The following is an 18554-nucleotide window of genomic DNA, read 5'->3' as shown; positions in this document are numbered from 1 at the left end:
GATCCGCTCTTTTCTCCCTTCCCCAGCCAAAGCCTCCCTCTCTTAACCCCAAGATATCAGAGCCGGCCGTGGGCTCCGAGAAGCGAAGGGCTCTTGTCGGGCCGCTGATGCCTGCTGGCTCGGGAACTACTCGAAGACCCCCATACGCCTCAGGTAACTGAAAAACCAAACTGCTGGAAAAGCAGTGTCAGGTAAATCCCACAGAAGCTTGTGTCCGTCGCGCAGTGATGACGTTCTGCAAGCGTTGGCATGAGGGGCGGAGCCAAGCGCTGAAAGAGCCGTTTTGATTGGTTCTCGGTCTGGAAGGGGCGCGGGGTCTCCTGGGATCCGGAAGAAGTCGCCTTTCTGCGCGGAAGTCGGCTCTTCGGAGTCATAGAAGTGAGCCACGCCGGGGCTGTGGAAATAAGATGGCGGGGAAGAAGAATGTTCTGTCGTCTCTGGCAGTTTACGATGAAGATTCAGAGGCCGAGTCTGATGGAGAGGCTGGAGTTGAAACGGCAGGCAGCGCGGCTGGTGAGGCCCGAGAAGGGAAGTGGAAAGGGAGAATCAGGTTACTGCTCCACTAGCCGGCGGGAGGGAAAGAGATGGTCCCAAGTATCGGGCCCCAGAGCCCTAAAGGGCACTCAGGGTCCTGGGCTAGACCGAGCGTTGTATGCTCTGTAGCACGAATGGACCGTCTCCTTCCGTTGATTGGATTATCCTTCCGTAATTTACTGAAAGTCTCCGTGCTGGGCAGAAGGATGGACAAAGGGGAGAGAGGATCCAAGGCTACTGAACCACTACCTGTTTTCTCCGGGCTTGTTTGTGGGGAAGAGCGAACCTTTTAATTAATAATATGCCCTAGACATATCCTGGAGCTTTGTACCTTCGGTCTCCACCGCGAGAGAGTCTTAATTCAGTAGATCTGGGGAAGGACCTGAGCATTTGTGATCCTTCCAAGGCTTCTTGGCGATTCCGTTAGTTTGTGAGTTGTTTAAAGCCCATCAGTGTTTTGTTACCGTACTCACGTTGAGAATAACAGTAGTAAGAAGTGGGAACAGATTTATATGGGAGTGAAGAGAGGCAGCAAGTTACCCAACATATTTGAGCCTTTGTTTCCTCATCGGGAAGTGATGGAGGGGCTTGGACTGTTAGCTTCTCAGTGCAAGTGGTCTTGGCCTGTCTGGAAGTTCTCTGCTGGTTTCCCAGTAATTTGCATTGTTTGGCGGGGGTGGAGGGGGTGGGGGGGGATTGTTGTTTTTGTTTTAAACATAGAAAAAGATTTTGTTTCTCAAGTAGATATGATTGGGAACCTCTCAAGGCACCCGTGTTTTAAGGTCCAGTTCCTAGGGGAGGACTCACAAAAATGATGATGACAGAGTCCTTGTCTTGTATGGGAAGACTAGTTCATTGGTGCCTATTATACAAAGTAGACATAGGCAGATCAAAAGAGGGGCTTAAACAACGCGATATAACGGTTCAGAGAAAAGTATGCTTCAGTTGGCATAGGTGGATTGGAAGCATTAAAAATGAAATTTAATATTACTTGGCTTTCTTTCCTGTTCTTTTAATGAATTCATACACTAAATTTTGTAGTCTTCCCCAAAACAGAATCTGGGCCAGTGGTCACTTACATGAGATTTAGGTTTTCCTTGTCTCTTAAGAGATAGTCCTGGCTACTCAGATTACTCAAATGTTTTTCTCCATTCTTTTCCCAATTCATCTTATTTTTCTCTTCTGTTTAAGACGAGAAAGGCGGATTGGTATCCAAAGCCTATGGAGATGATGACTTTTCTCGCCTTGCGGGTGATGAAGATGGTTATGAAGAGGAGGAGGATGAGAACAGCAAACCTTCGGTAGGTAAATCTATTCCCAAATCCACAGCTGCTCAAAGCATCATTTCGTTTGTCAGAAACTTTCTGACCTGTACCAACAGTGTTCCATTTCCCCCTCCCCCCCTTTTTTTGGTGTGTTTAGTATCAGTTGAGAAAATTGGATTGGATATCTGTAGTTCTCTTTGAAAATCTAATTTTTTCACCTGAACCATTTTGTATTAACCTTTGTATTGAAACTTGGGGGCAACAGTAGTGGACAGTTTTGTTTACCCCAGATATCAATAGGTGTTTTATGTTGGTTTTCCCTGTTTAGATAATTTATTCCATTTGAAACAGTGCATTCATCCCAACTGATGTATCGTTTATATCTGCAGTCAATTCTGTATTATTTGTAATCTTGGTTGGGGCTCATTCAGATCTTTCAGTTTATTAAAAAGACTGGCAAGTACCGTTATTTGTGATTCGGTATTTATTAAATCCTTTCTTGATGTTCTACTTGGCACTTTTTATCAGAGTGTTCTTGATCATCAAATCTTGCTTAAAGTTTAGTATGTGCTGACTAGCAAAGAAAAGAGAACTTGCATCTTAATTTAACCAGAAAGACTTTAGATACACTGTCACCTAAAATTTAAAAGTTTGGAGAACTTAAGTCTAGAGAAAAACAAGGATTCAGACTGGTGCTTAACACAGACATACAAACTTGTATCTCAATATAAAATCTGGTTGGTTAGCAACAGCTTTAATTAAAACATCTAATAAATTGGTGATGGACAGGGAAGCCTGGCATCTGCTGTCCATGGGGTCACAAAGAGCCGGACATGACTGAGCGACTGAACTGAATGTTCTGTATTATTTGTTTGAAAATGTTATGCATTGCTACATAAACGTTAGAGTTAAAATGCTTTACAAATTAAAACAAAAATGCGTTTTGTATATCTGTTCTTTTGGAAGATATTTTTATCCCTTGAGGTATCCCCTCCCCCATTATTGCTAATAATTCAGAATTGACTAAAATTGTTTAGAAAAGCTTTGTAAGTTGTTTCATTTTCCTGACTGTTCTTAAGTGAGCACATACTGGCTTAACATCCAGTAACTATTTCCTTCAGCAAATTTGCATGATGTGTGTTTTTGAGATGTTCTGCATTTACTTTGCATAAAATTTTCACCATATTTAAGCTTTATTTCACATTTTGGTAAAATCCTCGCATCCAGTCCCAACATATACATTCTAAAATGTGACTATATCTAGCTGAGCTACATCTCTGATTGTTTAGCCTGATGGGTTTCATTCGCAGCAGATTGTATTTAAAAGCTGTGGCTCTCTTGACACCTTGCAGAACAATTCAGTCTCAAAACCATCAGGCTAGTTGAAGTCTCTCGGGTGGTGGTTATATTCACATCTTGTGTGCTCTTTCATATGGGGAGGGGGGCATTTAGAGTGATTGAAAACAGCAGTTTCAAATGAAACTTTCCATTGGATGTGAAATTACAGCTCCCGTGCATTGGGGTGTACTCATGGTGGAACAGAACACAGGAGACAGCTGCCTGACAGGGCAACCCAACCTTCATTGGGTTTCAGTGAAATGGTGGACTAGCTTGTGTGAGGCTGGGGCACGCATTGGAAAATGTCATGCCCACATGATGCTCCGTGTCAGGCAGGCCATTTGGATAAGGAACAAGGCTGCCTAGAATGGGTTAGTTCTCCAAAAGCCTGTATGGAGCGGGGTCCCCTCAGCTGGGTCCCAAGACAGTCCTGCCTTTCCCAGATCACTTGCCCTGGTCATTTTATACCTGCCTTCTTACTGTTCATGCTGTTGTGCAGATGTTGCTGGGTTGACGTGCTCGGGTATAGCATTGGGGTGAAGGGTCATGGCACTCAGGGAGGTGAATGCTGTCACGGGAGCTCGAAGTCTGATGTCTTTGTGTACATGAAAGGCAAAGAAGGGAAAAAAGATTTCTGTACTATGAAATCATGTGTATTTCATTGGCAACTCCATGCCTGCTTTATCCTGTGGGGCCTGATCTTCTTTTCTCAAGTGTATTGCAACCTTTCTCCGTTTTTGTGTGTGTAGTCTTTAATCTCAGGCATTTTCATTGATATAGACCATGGCCCTGCTGGAGTAAGGACTTTGAGCGGCTGATGTTCTGTTTTTCCTACCCAGAACATCTCTTTTTCCCCTCCTCTTTCTCTGGAGCCTGGGTCATGTGGTGGGGGAGGGATTCTTGGTGGGACGCGCCAGGCTGGGCACGTTTGCTCCGTACCCTAGTTGTGCATGTGAGAACCTGGCCCGCTCCTTTAAGCTTAATCCTCTAAATTCTTTGTCTTGTAGGAAGATGACGATTCAGAGACTGAAAAACCTGAGGCTGATGACCCAAAGGTATTTGGTGTTGGCTGTGGTGGGGTGGCTGGATATGAACAAGGCACTTTTAACGTCATGGCTCAGTTCATGTGTCTGGTTCCAGATCTGTCCCACTAACATACGTGTAACCAGTGTAATTTGGGGGTGGGTGGGGTGGGGATCAACCCAGCTTTAAGAGAGCTGGAGACCACCCTGGACTGTCTTGAGGCAGCTTAATTTGCAGCCCCCTACCTGTTCTCTAAATCCAGGTGGGCTTTGTGCCCCTGCAGGTGGGTTGGGTGTAGGAATGTTTTTAGAATCAGGAAACCACAAGGGCTGCCTCGTGCACTGTGGGTTCTCTTTAGTTGTCCAGACATGAAGAAGGGCCATAGAGGGCCAGGCAAAATGAGACCTCCTCCAGCTACTGGGGATGTTGAGCCGAAGCCTTGTTTCTCCAAGCTAGTGCCCTCCCACTCTCCAGTAAACCGTACAGAATGGTTTGTTTTGAGACAGCATGGTCATTTCTTATTTTTCATCCCAGTAGCAGCTAGGAGTAATTCACACATCTTTGACCCCATTGTGATAAAGGTTAAGACACATACACACAGCCCACCCCCATCCCCCATGTTAGGGAGCCCTTGGAAATCAACACAAAACCCAGCCTTCAGGGTGACCCAAGGCAGTTCTCGTGGAGGGTGAGCATCGGAACCAGACTGAGCTCCACCAGCTCAGACGTCCTCTGGTCCCCAGTGGCCAGCAGAGGCCCCGGGGGTGGGGCAGAAAGACGGAGTCCTCTGGCATCGCCAAGGACTAGAAGCGGTCCCCAGCATGAGTTCTGCGTGTTCCCTGCCCTTCGTCCTGCCCCAGCTCCCTCCTTTGCCCAAGCTGGCGTCACACTGTCGTCCAGGTCTCAGTCTCCACCTCCAACCCCCCACCCCTCCCTCTTCTGGAACTTTTCTGTCACATTTAAGTTTTATTTCGGTCAATATTTAACAGTACTTTTGCTTTTCAAACCGTTACTTTTGCATATTTCTGCCTTAAGTGTGTGACGTTTCTAGTCTTAGGATGTGTCACCGCAGATGTCATTTATTTAGTTAGCAAATGAGTTGATGTCATAACTCTCTTTTCCACTAGATGGTCCTCCTCCCTACGTTGGCTTTTTAAGATCTGCTTTTAATTATAGCACTTTTCAAAAGTTTTTTTTTAATTGGAGAATAATTGTTTTACAGTGTTGTGTTACTTTATGCGGTACAACATTGTGAATCAGCTATAAGTATACATATATCCCCTCCCTCTTGAACCTCCCACCCACCCCCCAATTTGGTTTCTTTACACAGTCAAAAGCAAGAATCCCAAAGAACTTCTGTTCATTTTGGTTTTATCTTTTGAGGTTTTAAATATATTTTTTTAATTTTAAAATAACATACCTATTACATACTAACATAAATAACATTTTTATGAGAAATTATCACCAAAAAAAAGAACAAAACATGGTATTATTTTACAAGTCTCCTTAATGTCTAATGTCTAGTTGAATAGACAGCTATTAATAGGTTCTTATAGCTGCTCCTGTGTTCGGTCTGTTGCATTATGGTGTTTTGGTTGAAGAATTTGAGGAAACTCTGGCTTGCGACAGGCAGGTCATTGGAAAAGAGTATTCTGGTAGCCCTACAAGTCCTTGTGGGTGTCCTCTGATGCGTCATCAAAACGCAGCAGACGGTAGCTTCCTAAAGGTTGGTTGCGACCGGAATGTGAATCCTTATCAATGAACTGTTCGTTCTCCGCTTCGTTAAAATCCTTGGGTCTCTCCCACTGTCAATGCCTCTTTTTCTCCTACTTGGTATCACATCATCAGACACTGGTGATTTGGACGGTGTCGGCTCACTGCATTATGTGGGCCCCCTAAGTGTTGACACATTTTGTTCTACGGTGTCCAAAAAAAATGCTTATTTGTTAACAACATTACTGATCTCATCAGACGAATCAATAAATATCAGAAAGCGGTCGTGCTCACAGTGGGAAGTAGGTATTTTCTCAGATTCTCGTCTTTGCTAGAGAATTTGAATCTTATCGCCAGTAAATAACCATGAGTGACAGATTTAGTCTTTAAGAAAATGCCTGCCAACTTCGTAAGTCTGAATAACTAGTTTGTCAGTTACTTTTTCAGGCAAAAATGATGCTCCATGAAGAAAGCAGCTTGTTCAGCTTGTAACCCAGTCACACAAAATGTTAAAAAAAAAAAAAAAAGAACTCAGACAAGTCAAAGATCAAGGTTAATCATTTTTAATGCTTCACCAGGGATGTTCCTAAGTGAAATTGACTTTTTTTTTTTAAACTGAGATTTAACTACTGCTAAATCTGTGCCGCTTCAGTTTATTCTAAAGGGCCAACGAGTTACATTGTTACTTCTGTAAACGTAATAGTGAAAGTGAAGTTGCTCAGTCATGTCAGACTCTTTGTGACCCCATGGACTGTAGCCTACCAGGCGCCTCCATCCAAGGGATTTTCCAGGCAAGAATACTGGAGTGGGTTGCCATTTCCTTCTCCAGGAGATCTTCCTGACCCAGGGATTGAACCCGGGTCTCCTGCATTGTAGGCAGACACTTTACCATCTGAGCCACCAGGGGAGTCCTGTAACAGTGAAAAGGGCAAATATATATCTTACTCAGTATTATACAAAGGAGTTTTGACCCTGTAGACCCCCAGGGGTCCACAGATCAACTTTGAGAACCACTGTTTTTCAAAACCAAAAATCTTGGGTGGGTAATGTTAGTTAACTGATAGCTGCTTTCATTGCCCTCTGCATGTCCATTGGCTGCTAGCCTCATGGGGGTCTTGAGCCATGTTGAGGGCAGCAGAGCATCCCAAGGATGATAAACCTGCATCATCAAATCTGCCTCGTCTGTTTCATGAGGATTAACGAAATGTAACAGACACTTAGCTTTCAGTCGTTAGTTGTGACGACCAGCGCCCCCTTGGCTCGCTTCCCAGGCCGGCCACACGTGTCACTGGGCTTGTTTTGGGATTTTGGAAGCCGCATTTTAAACTGGAGTGTGCTCTGAGGAGAGCAGAGGTGAGGGGACTTAAAATGACGTCAAGTGGAGAAAGTTAAGGAGCTGGGAGAGGAAAGACCAGGGCATCGCTGGAAGTTCTGTCTGTTTGAGGGCAGGGAGGTGGCAGCCCCATGTGGAACTCAAGGAATGCAGAGAGCTGCAGGGAAGATGTTTGCCTTCACATAATGAAGTCAAGTGGGCCTTAGGAAGCATCACGGCGAACAAAGCTAGTGGAGGTGATAGAATTCCAGGTGGGCTATTTCAGATCCTAAAAGATGATGCTGTGAAAGTGCTACACTCAATATGCCAGCAAATTTGGAAAACTCAGCAGTGGCCACAGGACTGGAAAAGGTCAGTTTTCATTCCAATCCCAAAGAAAGGCAGTGCCAAAGGATGCTCAAACTACTGCACAATTGCACTCATCTCACACGTTAGTAAAGTAATGATCAAAATTCTCCAAGCCAGGCTTCAGCAATACGTGAACCGTGAACATCCAAGTATTCAAGCTGGATTTAGAAAAGGCAGAGGAACAGAGATCAAATTGCCAACATCTGCTGGATCATCGAAAAAGCAAGAGTTCTAGAAAAACATCTGCTTTATTGACTGTGCCAAAGCCTTTGACTGTGTGGATCACAATAAACTGTGGAAAATTCTGAAAGAGATGGGAATACCAGACCACCTGACCTGCCTTTTGAGAAATCTGTATGCAGATCAGGAAGCAACAGTTAAAACTGGACATGAAACAGCAGACTGGTTCCAAATTGGGAAAGGAGTACGTCAAGGCTGTATATTGTCACCCTGCTTATTTAACTTATATGCAGAGTACATCATGAGAAATGCTGTACTGAATAAAGCACAAGCTGGATTTAAGATTGCCGGGAGAAATATCAATAATCTCAGATATGCAGATGACTCCACCCTTATGGCAGAAAGCCAAGAACTAAAGAGCCTCTTGATGAAAGAGGAGAGTGAAAAAGTTGGCTTAAAACTGAGCATTCAGAAAACTAAGATCATGGCATCTGGCCCATTACTTCATGGCAAATAGATGGGGAAACAGTGACAGACTTTATTTTTCGGGGCTCCAGAATCACTGCAGATGGTGACTGCAGCCATGAAATTAAAAGACACTTGCTCCTTGGAAGAAAAGTCATGACCAACCTAGACAGCATATTAAAAAGCAGAGACATTACTTTGTCGACAAAGGTTCATCTAGTCAAAGCTATGGTTTTTTCAGTAGTCATGTGTGGATGTGAGAGTTGGACCATAAAGAAAGCTGAGCACTGAAGAATTGATGTTTTTGAACTGTGGTGTCAGAGAAGACTCTTGAGAGTTCCTTGGACTGCAGGGAGATCCAACCACTTCATCCTAAAGGTAATCAGTCCTGAATATTCATTGGAAGGACTGATGCTGAAGCTGATGTGAAGAACCCACTCATTTGAAGACCATGATGCTGGGAAAGATTGAAGGCCGGAGGAGAGGGGGACGACAGAGGATGAGATGGTTGGATGGCATCACTGACTCAGTGGACATGAATTTGAGTAAACTCCTGGAGTTGGAGATGAACAAGGAGGCCTGGCATGCTGCAGTCCATGGAGTCGCAAAGAGTCAGACACGACTGAGCGACTGAACTGAACAAAGAACTGCCCGTCTTCTCAGGCCAAAAGTGGGTCAAGCTGCTTCAGGAGGTAGTGAAGTCTGTTTCTGGGCCTTTTATGAAACCGCTAGTCTTTTAGAACCAATGTTCTAAGAGAAATATGAGGGTTGGAGTTGGAGTAAACCCCCAAGGTGCTTCTTTGGAAAGGACTTGGCATTGTGGATAAGCAAAGTTGTGTATTTTCCAACTTTATTATCTGTTAATTTTGGGGAGTACAAAAGTAGAATACAGAGACTGGAAACGGCCCTCATTTTTATCCCGCTGATGTTTGGGGTTACCTATGAGTACTGCTGCTGCTAAGTCGCTTCAGTCGTGTCCAACTCTGTGCAACCCCATAGACAGCAGCCCACCAGGCTCCCCCGTCCCTGGGATTCTCTAGGCAAGAACACTGGAGTGGGTTGCCATTTCCTTCTCCAATGCATGAAAGTGAAAAGTGAAAGTGAAGTCGTGTCCGACTCTTAGCAACCCCATGGACTGCAGCCCACCAGGCTCCTCCGTTCATGGGATTTTCCAGGCAAGAGTACTGGAGTGGGGTGCCATTGCCTTCCCTGACCTATGAGTGCAGAGTCCCATATTTGGGAGTTTGAGGAAGAAATGAGAACTCCAGGCCCCACTGCCCCCACCCCCCTACTCCCCCCCACATAGGAAGCCTGTGTTCCTGATCCATCAGCCCAGGGTGGCAGGGATTGGGCCCTGGGGTTGGCCCTAAACCAGAGAAGAGGGGCTTAGAGGAGGTGGCAGAGTGTCCCGCAGGAATAGGATGCCGGGCACTTCTGTTCCATCCATCAGGTCTTGTTCTCACCTCGCCTCAACAAGCAGCCAGACTCAGGTGTTCCAGTTACTGAACAGAAGGTGGCGCTGCTGTCCTGGACAGAGGCAGACCGGGCGGGGCAGCCCTCTGTCCGGCTCCTCACCGCAGGGATGGGCCCCTAAAGCTCAAGTGCTTCCTCCATCTGTTTGCCCTTGGCCCACGAGCTTCCCTTTCGCCACCCTCCTTTGTCCTTGTTTTACCTCGGTTGCCCTGGAACTTTTCCCCTTGTTTATCTTTTTTCCCCACTCCCACTGTTCCTGTAGATAAAGGTATTTCCACTCAACCCACTGTCCCTGACACACACACTCTTCCTCTGCAAACAAAACACGGGCACTGATGAGCTGGCACAGGTGAGCTGGAGCAGCCTGTGGGCAACTCACTGGGAGGCCCAGCCTCCCATTGCGGGGCAAGGCGCGCTGGTCCAGGCTTTGACCCGGGGAAGGAATCCTCCAAGCCCAAGGAGCAAACATCTGTCAAAACAAAATAGTGTTTCTGGGTCAAGAAGGTGACATTGGGTGGGGGAAAAAATTGTTCCAGCATTTTTTAAAAGGCGTGAACAACCCCAGTTCAGAAAAAGCATTACAATAATCCTTCAAACCCCAAAAGTAGTGCAAAAATGAGGAATTCACAACCCAGAGCCAGTCTGGTGGGTTTGGAGTCGGAAGACCTGGGTTGAGTGCTGGCGTGGCTTCCGTCCAGTTGTGGGCCAACAGGCAAACTTCAACCACTTGGGGCACGTCTGAAGTCAGGGCTGTGATACCAGGCGGTGGTGGCAGCGATAGAGGAGAATGTGTAGGGATGTGTTCTTTCTCAGCCTAAGATGGAGTTTTAAGCAATGCTTGGCAGTCTGATTCCGCATCCCCATCCTGGAGGTCAGAAGTTACTATAGTTTCTCAGTTCACAGCATCCTTGGTGTCACAGGAATTTTTCACAGAACTCCTAGGCCAAAAGAAATAACCTAACAGTTCTGTTCAGTAAGTATGTTCTCCAAACAATCAGCATCAGCGTCCTCATGATTTAGTGTGTTTCTGTTCGGCTGCTAACTCGTGACTGTAGACCTCCAGGCTCCTCTGTCCATGGGATTTCCCAGGCAAGGATACTGGAGTGGGTTGCTGTTTCTGTCTCCAGGAAATCTTCCCAACCCAGGGATTGAACCTGCGTCTCCTGCACTGGCAGTCAGGTTCTTTACCACGGAGCCACCTGGAAAGCCCCACAATTTAGTGTAGTCACATTGGAAAAACAACCCATAAATTAGTGTGGTATCAGACAAGATGTTGAGAAATTTCTGTTTGCCTTGAAATTTGTAAATTTCACGGCCGCTTCCTAGGGTGCCTTGATGGACAGTTTGGCAGTGTGGCACCGCTGCGTTGGTGGGTACTCATAGAGTTTCAGAGCACTGGGGCTTGGTGGAGGCCTGGCTCAGTGGGCTGAGTGGGCTTCTGCCTTCAGTGGCCGCACGCACACACCTGAACTCCCTCAAGAAGGACCAGCGTCCTGGTCTCCAAGTGTTACTAATTGACCTGGAATTGAGATGAAGGATTTGCCTAGGGCAGAACTGACTCAGTAACTCACACTCTTCCTGTCCTCTCCAGCCGCTTCTCCCCAGCCCAGCATTATTAATGATCTTTGAAAATGTCAGAATCAAAGGTCTGGAGGCCGAAAGCAGCCCACAGAGCTCGTTTCCCAGGAGTTTGTTGACACCATTCTAGGAAGAACTTCAGGAGCCTGCCAGCATTCTCTTAGTGACCACGCACGGAAAGAGGCGCCAGCTTCCGCAGGATCCGTGCAGAGCAAAATGCTTTCCTCCCTGGGCTTTGGGTCTGTTGGCTGTACCTCCAGGGCTCTGGAATCAGAAAGGGAGATGCCAGACTTTTCATGAACAAGCAGCATAGGGTTCTAGTCATCCTGAAGGATACTCCAGAGACAGGTTGTGGGGGTGGCAGAGGAACCAGAGGCCTTTTGCAGCCAGCGGAGATGGGCCATTGTGTGCCTTTGCTTGGTGAGCTTCTGGGGAATCCACCCTTGGGGATTGTTGTACTGAGAATTCTTTTTCAGGATGGGAGAGCAAAGGTTATCTTGTTAGAGTTTAAATGTGGACCTCTTAGAGGTCTTTGACATGGAAAGGGTCATATGGCACTTTTTCTGGTGGTTATCTTATCAGGGTTTTGTTTTTGTGCATATTTTGTTGTCAGACTATCATAATAGCAAGATTGAATATTTAATGAAAGGAAAAAATCACCTAATATCACGATCCTGACAGTGTAGCCGTTTTTATTCTTCTATCCAGTACTCTTGCCTGGAAAATCCCATGGACGGAGGAGCCTGGTAGGCTGCAGTCCATGGGGTCGCTAAGAGTCGGACACGACTGGTGACTTCACTTTCACTTTTCACTTTAACGCATTGGAGAAGGAAATAGCAACCCACTCCAGTATTCTTGCCTGGAGAATCCCAGGGACAGGGGAGCCTGGTGGGCTGCTGTCTATGGGGTTGCACAGAGTTGGACACGACTGAAGCGACTTTGCCGCAGCAGTGTAACAGGGTTAACTATTTTGTATCCAGTTTTGTTCTCATTTGTATTATAAACATCTTCAGTGTTCCAGTAGTCTGGGTAATTCTATAATGTTGTTTTAGTCTGACTCTTGCGACCCCATGGACTGTAGTCCATCAGGCTCCTCTGTCCATGGGATTTCTCAGGCAAGAATACTGGAGTGGGTTGCCATTTCCTTCTCCAGGAAATGTTCCCAACCCAGGGATCGAACCTGCGTCTTCTGCACTGGCAGGTGGATTTTTTACCTCTGAGCCACCTGGGAAACATAATTATATAATAGCATGACATAAATGAAAAATTACACTTGAGAATTACAGGTGGGTTTTGTATCTCAATAAAACTACTTTAGGAAAGATTGTTTTTATAATTTTCTAAATACCTTCAACAAATGGAGAATGATGAAGAGGTTGAGATTCACCAACTTTTGTTCTAGTAGTAATGCCAGTCAGTAGCAGAACATTTTTTCACACCAATTCCCTTAGTCCTTCTCATATATTCAGCTAAGATAAAATCCAGAAATGGCACATCAGAATAGCAAGATATGAAAGTATTTTTGTAGTTGTTGACTAAAGTGTTGTATAGGCAATTTCTTTTCAGTGAGAGGCCCTGATGGACAGGAAATGTGCCATGCTCTTCACACAAGTCACAAGAAATAATTCATTCTTTAAAATGTAAGTTCTCATTGGAAGTCTGCGGGATTGTTCACCCAGTAAGGGAGGCGGGCTCAGTAGGCTTCAGGATCTGGTATTCCTTCTGTAAGCCCCAGGAGATCTCCAGGCTGAGGATGGGGCGGCAGCGCCCAGTGTGTGGGTGATTAGGTCTTCAGGACCTGCCCTTCCGTTCATGGAAACTCAGACATTACTCACTGGGACACCATGAATTCTTGAGCTGTTTCCCCTGATCATTATAGTTAAAAGATAATAGATCTGGCCGTCTTCTCCTTAAGTGGAGGGTGTAACACCTGTCTGCCTGTGACCTGCTCTGGAGTCATTCCTGGAGAGGAATTTCACCTCCTGGCTCTTTAATGTTGGGTGGCTCAGATAGTAAAGAATCTTGCCTGCAATCCAGGAGGAGACCCAAGTTCGACCCCTGGGTCAGGAAGATCCCCTGGAGAAGGGAATGGCTACCCACTCCAGTATTCTTGCCTAGAGAATCCCATGGACAGAGCAGCCTGGCTGTCTCTAGTTCATGGGGTCACAAATAGTTGGACATAACTGAACAACGAACACTTCCACTTTTTCCAGTGGTTGAACCAAGGGTTTCATAGAAATTGTGGCCATTCACAGCCTCCTAGTCTCAAGGGAGGAGGCAGGAAGTTGGGAAATGGTATTTCTAGGCTTTGCAGTCGGGCTGGAGTTTGAATTCCGACGTAGACATTTACGGGCAAGAAACTGCTTCATTGTATTTTGCGTCGGTTTGCTCCTCTGCAGTGGAGAGGATAGTCTGCCTTACGGGGCTGTTACGAGACTTAACGGACGTGTGTTAGCGTTTGGTGCCTTCTGTCTAGGGTGTGAGGAGCAGGGTGTGTGCTCGGTCCCTCCATCTTGGTTTTCACTTCCTGCCTGCCCCCGTGTTCTGCCTTCCAGATCCATGATCCTTTTAAGTACTGATTAGAAAAAAACAAGACAGTGTGACTCACCTAAGCGCAGAGAAGGAAATGGCCCTTGACCATTCCCGGCTTGTGAGCCATTTGGTCTTGTCTTCTGGCTGTTGTATTTGGCCTTTGAACTGTTGAAAATACCCAGGCCTATTTACCACCAGCATTGCCTTGCTCTCACCACAGTGAGTGGCCGTTTGGCCTTCTTTTGGACTGCTCTTGAACAAGGCGGAGGTGGTCTTCACAGAGTAAGTGACAGAATTCACACACCAGGGAGAACCCACCCACCCCAGGCTAGGGTCTGCAAGTCCATCTGGGTGATGATCTGAGCAGCAGGCAGAGGGACAGAGGCAGGGCAGGCTGTGCAAATAGCTCTCTTGTCCAGATTGAAAAAAACTCAAGGTAGGTCCTTTGTCTCACCGCCTTCGGAAGGCAGCTTGGCCACATGTGTAGCCGAAACACCGCTGGGAGAAACGCGGTTGCTGGGAGTTGTGATCTCCTGCAAAGGGAAGAAGGACCATTACTGTCCCTCTCACTCCCTATCCTGGCAGTCCCACCGCTGCCAGCAGGGCCTTCTTGACTGCACTTGCCCCGCTCAGCTGAAGCGGAGACTCCCAGGAGCCCCACCCTGCCCCTGCGCGGTTCTGCATCCAAGTAGGAGCCGCTGCATGCCCGGCCCACCCGCCCGCCAGCCACGCAGGCCCCAGCAGACTTCCTTCCCTTCGGGGCCACATGCCACGGATTTCTAACCAAGGTGTGGCTGGGTGCCTCCTTCCCCAGTGAGGACGTAGCTTTTTGAAATTTATGTTGTAGAAAGGAAGCTGCCTGTCTTTAGGGATCCGGCACTTCCCACCTCTGTTCCTTGCTTCAGTCCATGTCCCTTGAGATGCTACTGTAGGATTCCTGGGTTTGACAGGATTTTACTCATTTGTATTAACATTGGGTTTCCCAGGTGGTTCAGTGGTAAAGAAGCCCCCCTCTGCATCTTCAAGTGTCTTGAATCAGATCTGTGGTTACGTTTGAAATAGTCAGCATAGTCTCCCCTTGGGAGGTGGCTCCAGCCAGAGCTTGCCTTCACATGGAGTCTGGGTGGTTCCACGTGACAGAGCCTTAGCGCCATGCGGAGCCATGGGGGCATTACTGAAGCCAGGATTTCAGAGAGACTATTCTTCTCCCCTCCCTGCCTTTGCTTCCATCTCCAAGGCCAGCCCTGAAGCTGGCTTAGTTTGTCTTGGCAGACGCCTGTTTAACCCTTTCCTGTAGAAACCTCCCTTTGTGGAGCTGAGCCTTCCCAGCAGTGAGCTGGGAGTGAAGGCAAGTCCATTGAATCCGAAACGGCCCCACCAGCTTCCGCCCATTTTTCTGATAAGTTGAGTGTTTCCATCCACGGGCAGGCAGCCTGCCATGGCAGTGGCCCAATCCTGACCATCAGGATACAACTGAAGGAAATGTGCTGGTGATGGGCTTTCTCTTGGGCTCTCCTGGGTGTGTAGGTAAAGCAACCCCTGCCAGGCGGCCCCCACGCAGCACTGGGTTCAGTGACTGCTGCTGAGTCTTGCGGTTCCTGCCTCTCAGTCCATGCCCCCAACACTGTCTGTCAGACCACAATGATTTTATTTTGGAGCTTGGAGCCATTTGGAATGGCTGCTTTCTGGGCATCCTGAAGTGACTCACGTGTCACAGAAAACCTCGTTTGTCCGTCAGCTTGAAGCCTTCAGGGGCCTTCTCGGGGCTTCCTTGGCTCTTGAAACAGCAGGATTGTCTGCCCACAAGTTCACAAGGCTGTCATGAGAACTAAATGAGATCTTTCACTGAAGTGCTTAGCATGATACCTAACGTTATTCCCCAAGACTGAGTTTTGTTTGGATCACGTGCCCAGTGTTTGGCCCATTGCCTGGTACGTAATAAATGCTTGATAAGTTATTTGTGGAATAAATAAATGAATTAACTTTACAATAATTCTTTTTTTGTGTATTCAAATCAGAAGCAACAAGGTAGACTTAAGGTGTTTTAAATTCAGTATTGGTGCGCGCCCCCACCACACACACACCTTCCTGCCTACCCCGTATCAACCTTTATTGCAATTCTGCTCCTGTAGCTCCTCCACTGCCTTGCTTTCTGTTGAGTGCACATATTGAAACTACCTGTGGACTTTAACAGGTTTGGAGTCTGGGGGTTCAGCATTGCAGGTGATGTTTGCTTTGAAACCCTAAACTAGACTGAAGAAAAACTGACCACTGGCTGCTTAGGCGTGGGTGGTGGCGGGGAGGAGGGGCGGGGGTGTATGTGTGTGGAGGAGGGGAGGGTGTGTGTGTGTGTGTGGAGGAGGGGAGGGTGTGTGTGTGTGTGTGGAGGAGGGGAGGGTGTGGGTGTGTGTGTGTGTGTGTGTGTGTGGAGGAGGGGAGGGTGTGTGTGTGTGTGTGGAGGAGGGGAGGGTGTGTGTGTGTGTGTGGAGGAGGGGAGGGTGTGTGTGTGTGTGTGGAGGAGGGGAGGGTGTGTGTGTGTGTGTGGAGGAGGGGAGGGTGTGTGTGTGTGTGTGGAGGAGGGGAGGGTGTGGGTGTGTGTGTGTGTGTGTGTGGAGGAGGGGAGGGTGTGTGTGTGTGTGTGTGTGTGTGGAGGAGGGGAGGGTGTGTGTGTGTGTGTGGAGGAGGGGAGGGTGTGTGTGTGTGTGGAGGAGGGGAGGGTGTGTGTGTGTGTGTGTGTGGAGGAGGGGAGGGTGTGTGTGTGTGTGTGTGTGGAGGAGGGGAGGGTGTGTGTGTGTGTGTGGAGGAGGGGAGGGTGTGTGTGTGTGTGTGTGTGTGGAGGAGGGAGTTGTGTGTGTGTGTGTGTGTGGAGGAGGGGAGGGTGGGTGTGTGTGAGATCAGTGTTTGAGCACCTGTTGTGGGCCGGGCACCGACTGTTGCAGGTGCTGGGAACACAATGGTATATAAGACAGAGCACAGAACAGGGCAGGTGTCCTCTCGTTGGCCAGGTGGGGGTGGGGTGGAGGCCTGCTTCCTTCCCTGGTGCAGGGGAGGAGGCCGACATGGCCAGCAGAGCATGCCTGGGGCCTCAGGCCACAGTGAGGGTTCTTTTTGAGTGGGATCTCTGCTTATGGAGTGCAATGTCACCAGGGCTTTGTAACTGCTCGGGAGCCCCAGGTCTGAGAGGACAGAAGATTTGGGAGGCTTTGTTTCTCTGATCTGCCTCCCCAGCTGCCCCCTACTTTTAAGATGCAGCGTTTCATCATCGGCCAGAAAACCTAGTCTGGAACATTCTTTCCCCTGGAGCGGGGGCGCGGCTGTCCTTTGCCCTCTGCTCAGAGGGTTTTCTCTGTGCCTAGTGCTCCTGAACGTGGGGAGAAAAGGCAGAGTTTAGATGTGGTGGAATCCAGCTGCCAACTTGCCTTGTCTCAGGTTGGACCCCAGAGCTTCAAGTGCACTTTGTGGGGCTGGCTCTCGGAAGGGTTGATGAAGTGTTGGCTGTAAACCTCCATCCTCGCCACCAGGAGCTGTGGCTCCTCTGCTGAGTAAACCCTCCAGCTCACGTGGCCGCACGTCCCGCGTCATGGAGCCATGTTGTTTTCACTTCCTTCCTCTGCTCTGGTCACGGTTTTGCTGGTGGCTGGAGTTTTATATTCTCTGCAGAGGAAACCACATCTCAGATTCTGTAATTCCTAAAAATGCGGCCCCTGTCACAGGGCTGTTAGATTCTTCCAAGTCTCAGACACGATTAACTGCAAAACCAAAATTGTTAGGTTCAGATCACAGCCCTCCAGGGACGGCCCCAGCCCACGGCAGCCGCCTCACACCCTGGTCAGAGGGACTTAAGCCCTGGGAGAATAGGGGGTGCAGACGGTCTGAAGAAGAGGCGTCAGGGTTCTCCTTCCTCCTTTCTCACTTGGCTTCGTGGGATGATACGGATTTTGTTTTGCTTTGTTTTTCCTGTGTCTTAACAGGACTTGAACTGGAGGGCAGAAACCAGGTTTGCCTGGTCTTTCCCCCAGGAACTGCTATGTGCGACGCGGTCCCAGGCAGGACACCCTGTCTCCACCTTCCTGAGGAACTGGGTGAAAAGCGCCCGCCGGGGTGTCTGAGGGGGCGTGTGCTGTCACGTCCAGGAGACCTGGACTCATGCCTCCCGGCTGATGCAGACAGTCATCTGTCTGATAACTGGATCTCTAGGCTGAGTTCATTTCTGTGGCCAACGGAATATCCACCTGGAGGCCAGGGAGGGTGGATTCGACAAGTCAAGGCAGGCTTCCTGTGAGCCTTCTGAAACCCTGCTGTGGGGGAAGGAAAGGAACAGTGGGTTTTTGTTACTTTTTGCTCTTGTCCTCTCCTCCCCTCCTGCCTCTTTAAGGATATACCGAGTCTCTCTCTAGCAAGTTTTGTCAAACCGGTTTCTTGAACTGCTGGCAGTTTAACACGTGAACCTTCCTTCAGTCTCCGAAGGAGATAGCCCTGTTAAATACTTCATCAGTTGTTTTTTCTAACACCATGGCTGGCTTCCAAGATAACTATCCTGGGCATTTTGTTCGTTTTTGCGCTGAGTTCCTGGTATCTGAGGCGTGACTGTCCCATGGGTCTTTGTGTTTAATGCGGAGCCCCGTCCTCGCCCTCAGAGCAGCTTCATTGGATGAAAGTTGCCTCGATGGACTGTTGAGCATAAGTGGTTCTAAAAAGCGTCTCTGGGGTATTTGACGCCTGTCCTCAGTGGTCTCACCGGACACCCTGACTCTCCTTCCTTGCTGGACTTT

General features: G+C 48.0%; 2 protein-coding genes across 5 annotated transcripts in view; one reads left to right on the top strand and one right to left on the bottom strand.

Moving 5' to 3' along the window:
- Positions 1-246, bottom strand: part of RECQL5 (RecQ like helicase 5) — a 29965-nt gene extending 29719 nt beyond the window's left edge. The window contains exon 1 of the mRNA XM_019981314.2: positions 58-246. The gene's annotated coding sequence lies outside the window, so the exon portion shown is untranslated. The remainder of the gene's footprint in view (positions 1-57) is intronic.
- A 103-nt stretch (positions 247-349) lies between these two features.
- The window catches only part of SAP30BP (SAP30 binding protein), a 33970-nt gene continuing 15765 nt past the window's right edge, over positions 350-18554 (top strand). For 2 of the 4 annotated variants that reach the window (XM_019981316.2, XM_070774066.1), the window contains exons 1-3: positions 353-513; positions 1726-1835; positions 4145-4192. In XM_019981316.2, coding sequence (XP_019836875.1) covers positions 408-513; positions 1726-1835; positions 4145-4192 — 264 coding nt within the window. In that variant the 5' untranslated portion in view covers positions 353-407. Of the gene's footprint in view, positions 514-1725; positions 1836-4144; positions 4193-18554 lie in introns of all 4 variants that reach the window. The other 2 variants (XM_070774067.1, XM_070774068.1) reach the window with 2 other exon arrangements.

This window comes from Bos indicus, chromosome 19 (genome assembly GCF_029378745.1).
Source record: "Bos indicus isolate NIAB-ARS_2022 breed Sahiwal x Tharparkar chromosome 19, NIAB-ARS_B.indTharparkar_mat_pri_1.0, whole genome shotgun sequence".
Taxonomy (NCBI): domain Eukaryota; kingdom Metazoa; phylum Chordata; class Mammalia; order Artiodactyla; family Bovidae; genus Bos; species Bos indicus.
Note: the sequence above shows the minus strand (reverse complement) of the source record. Positions and strands in the feature narration are given on the sequence as shown.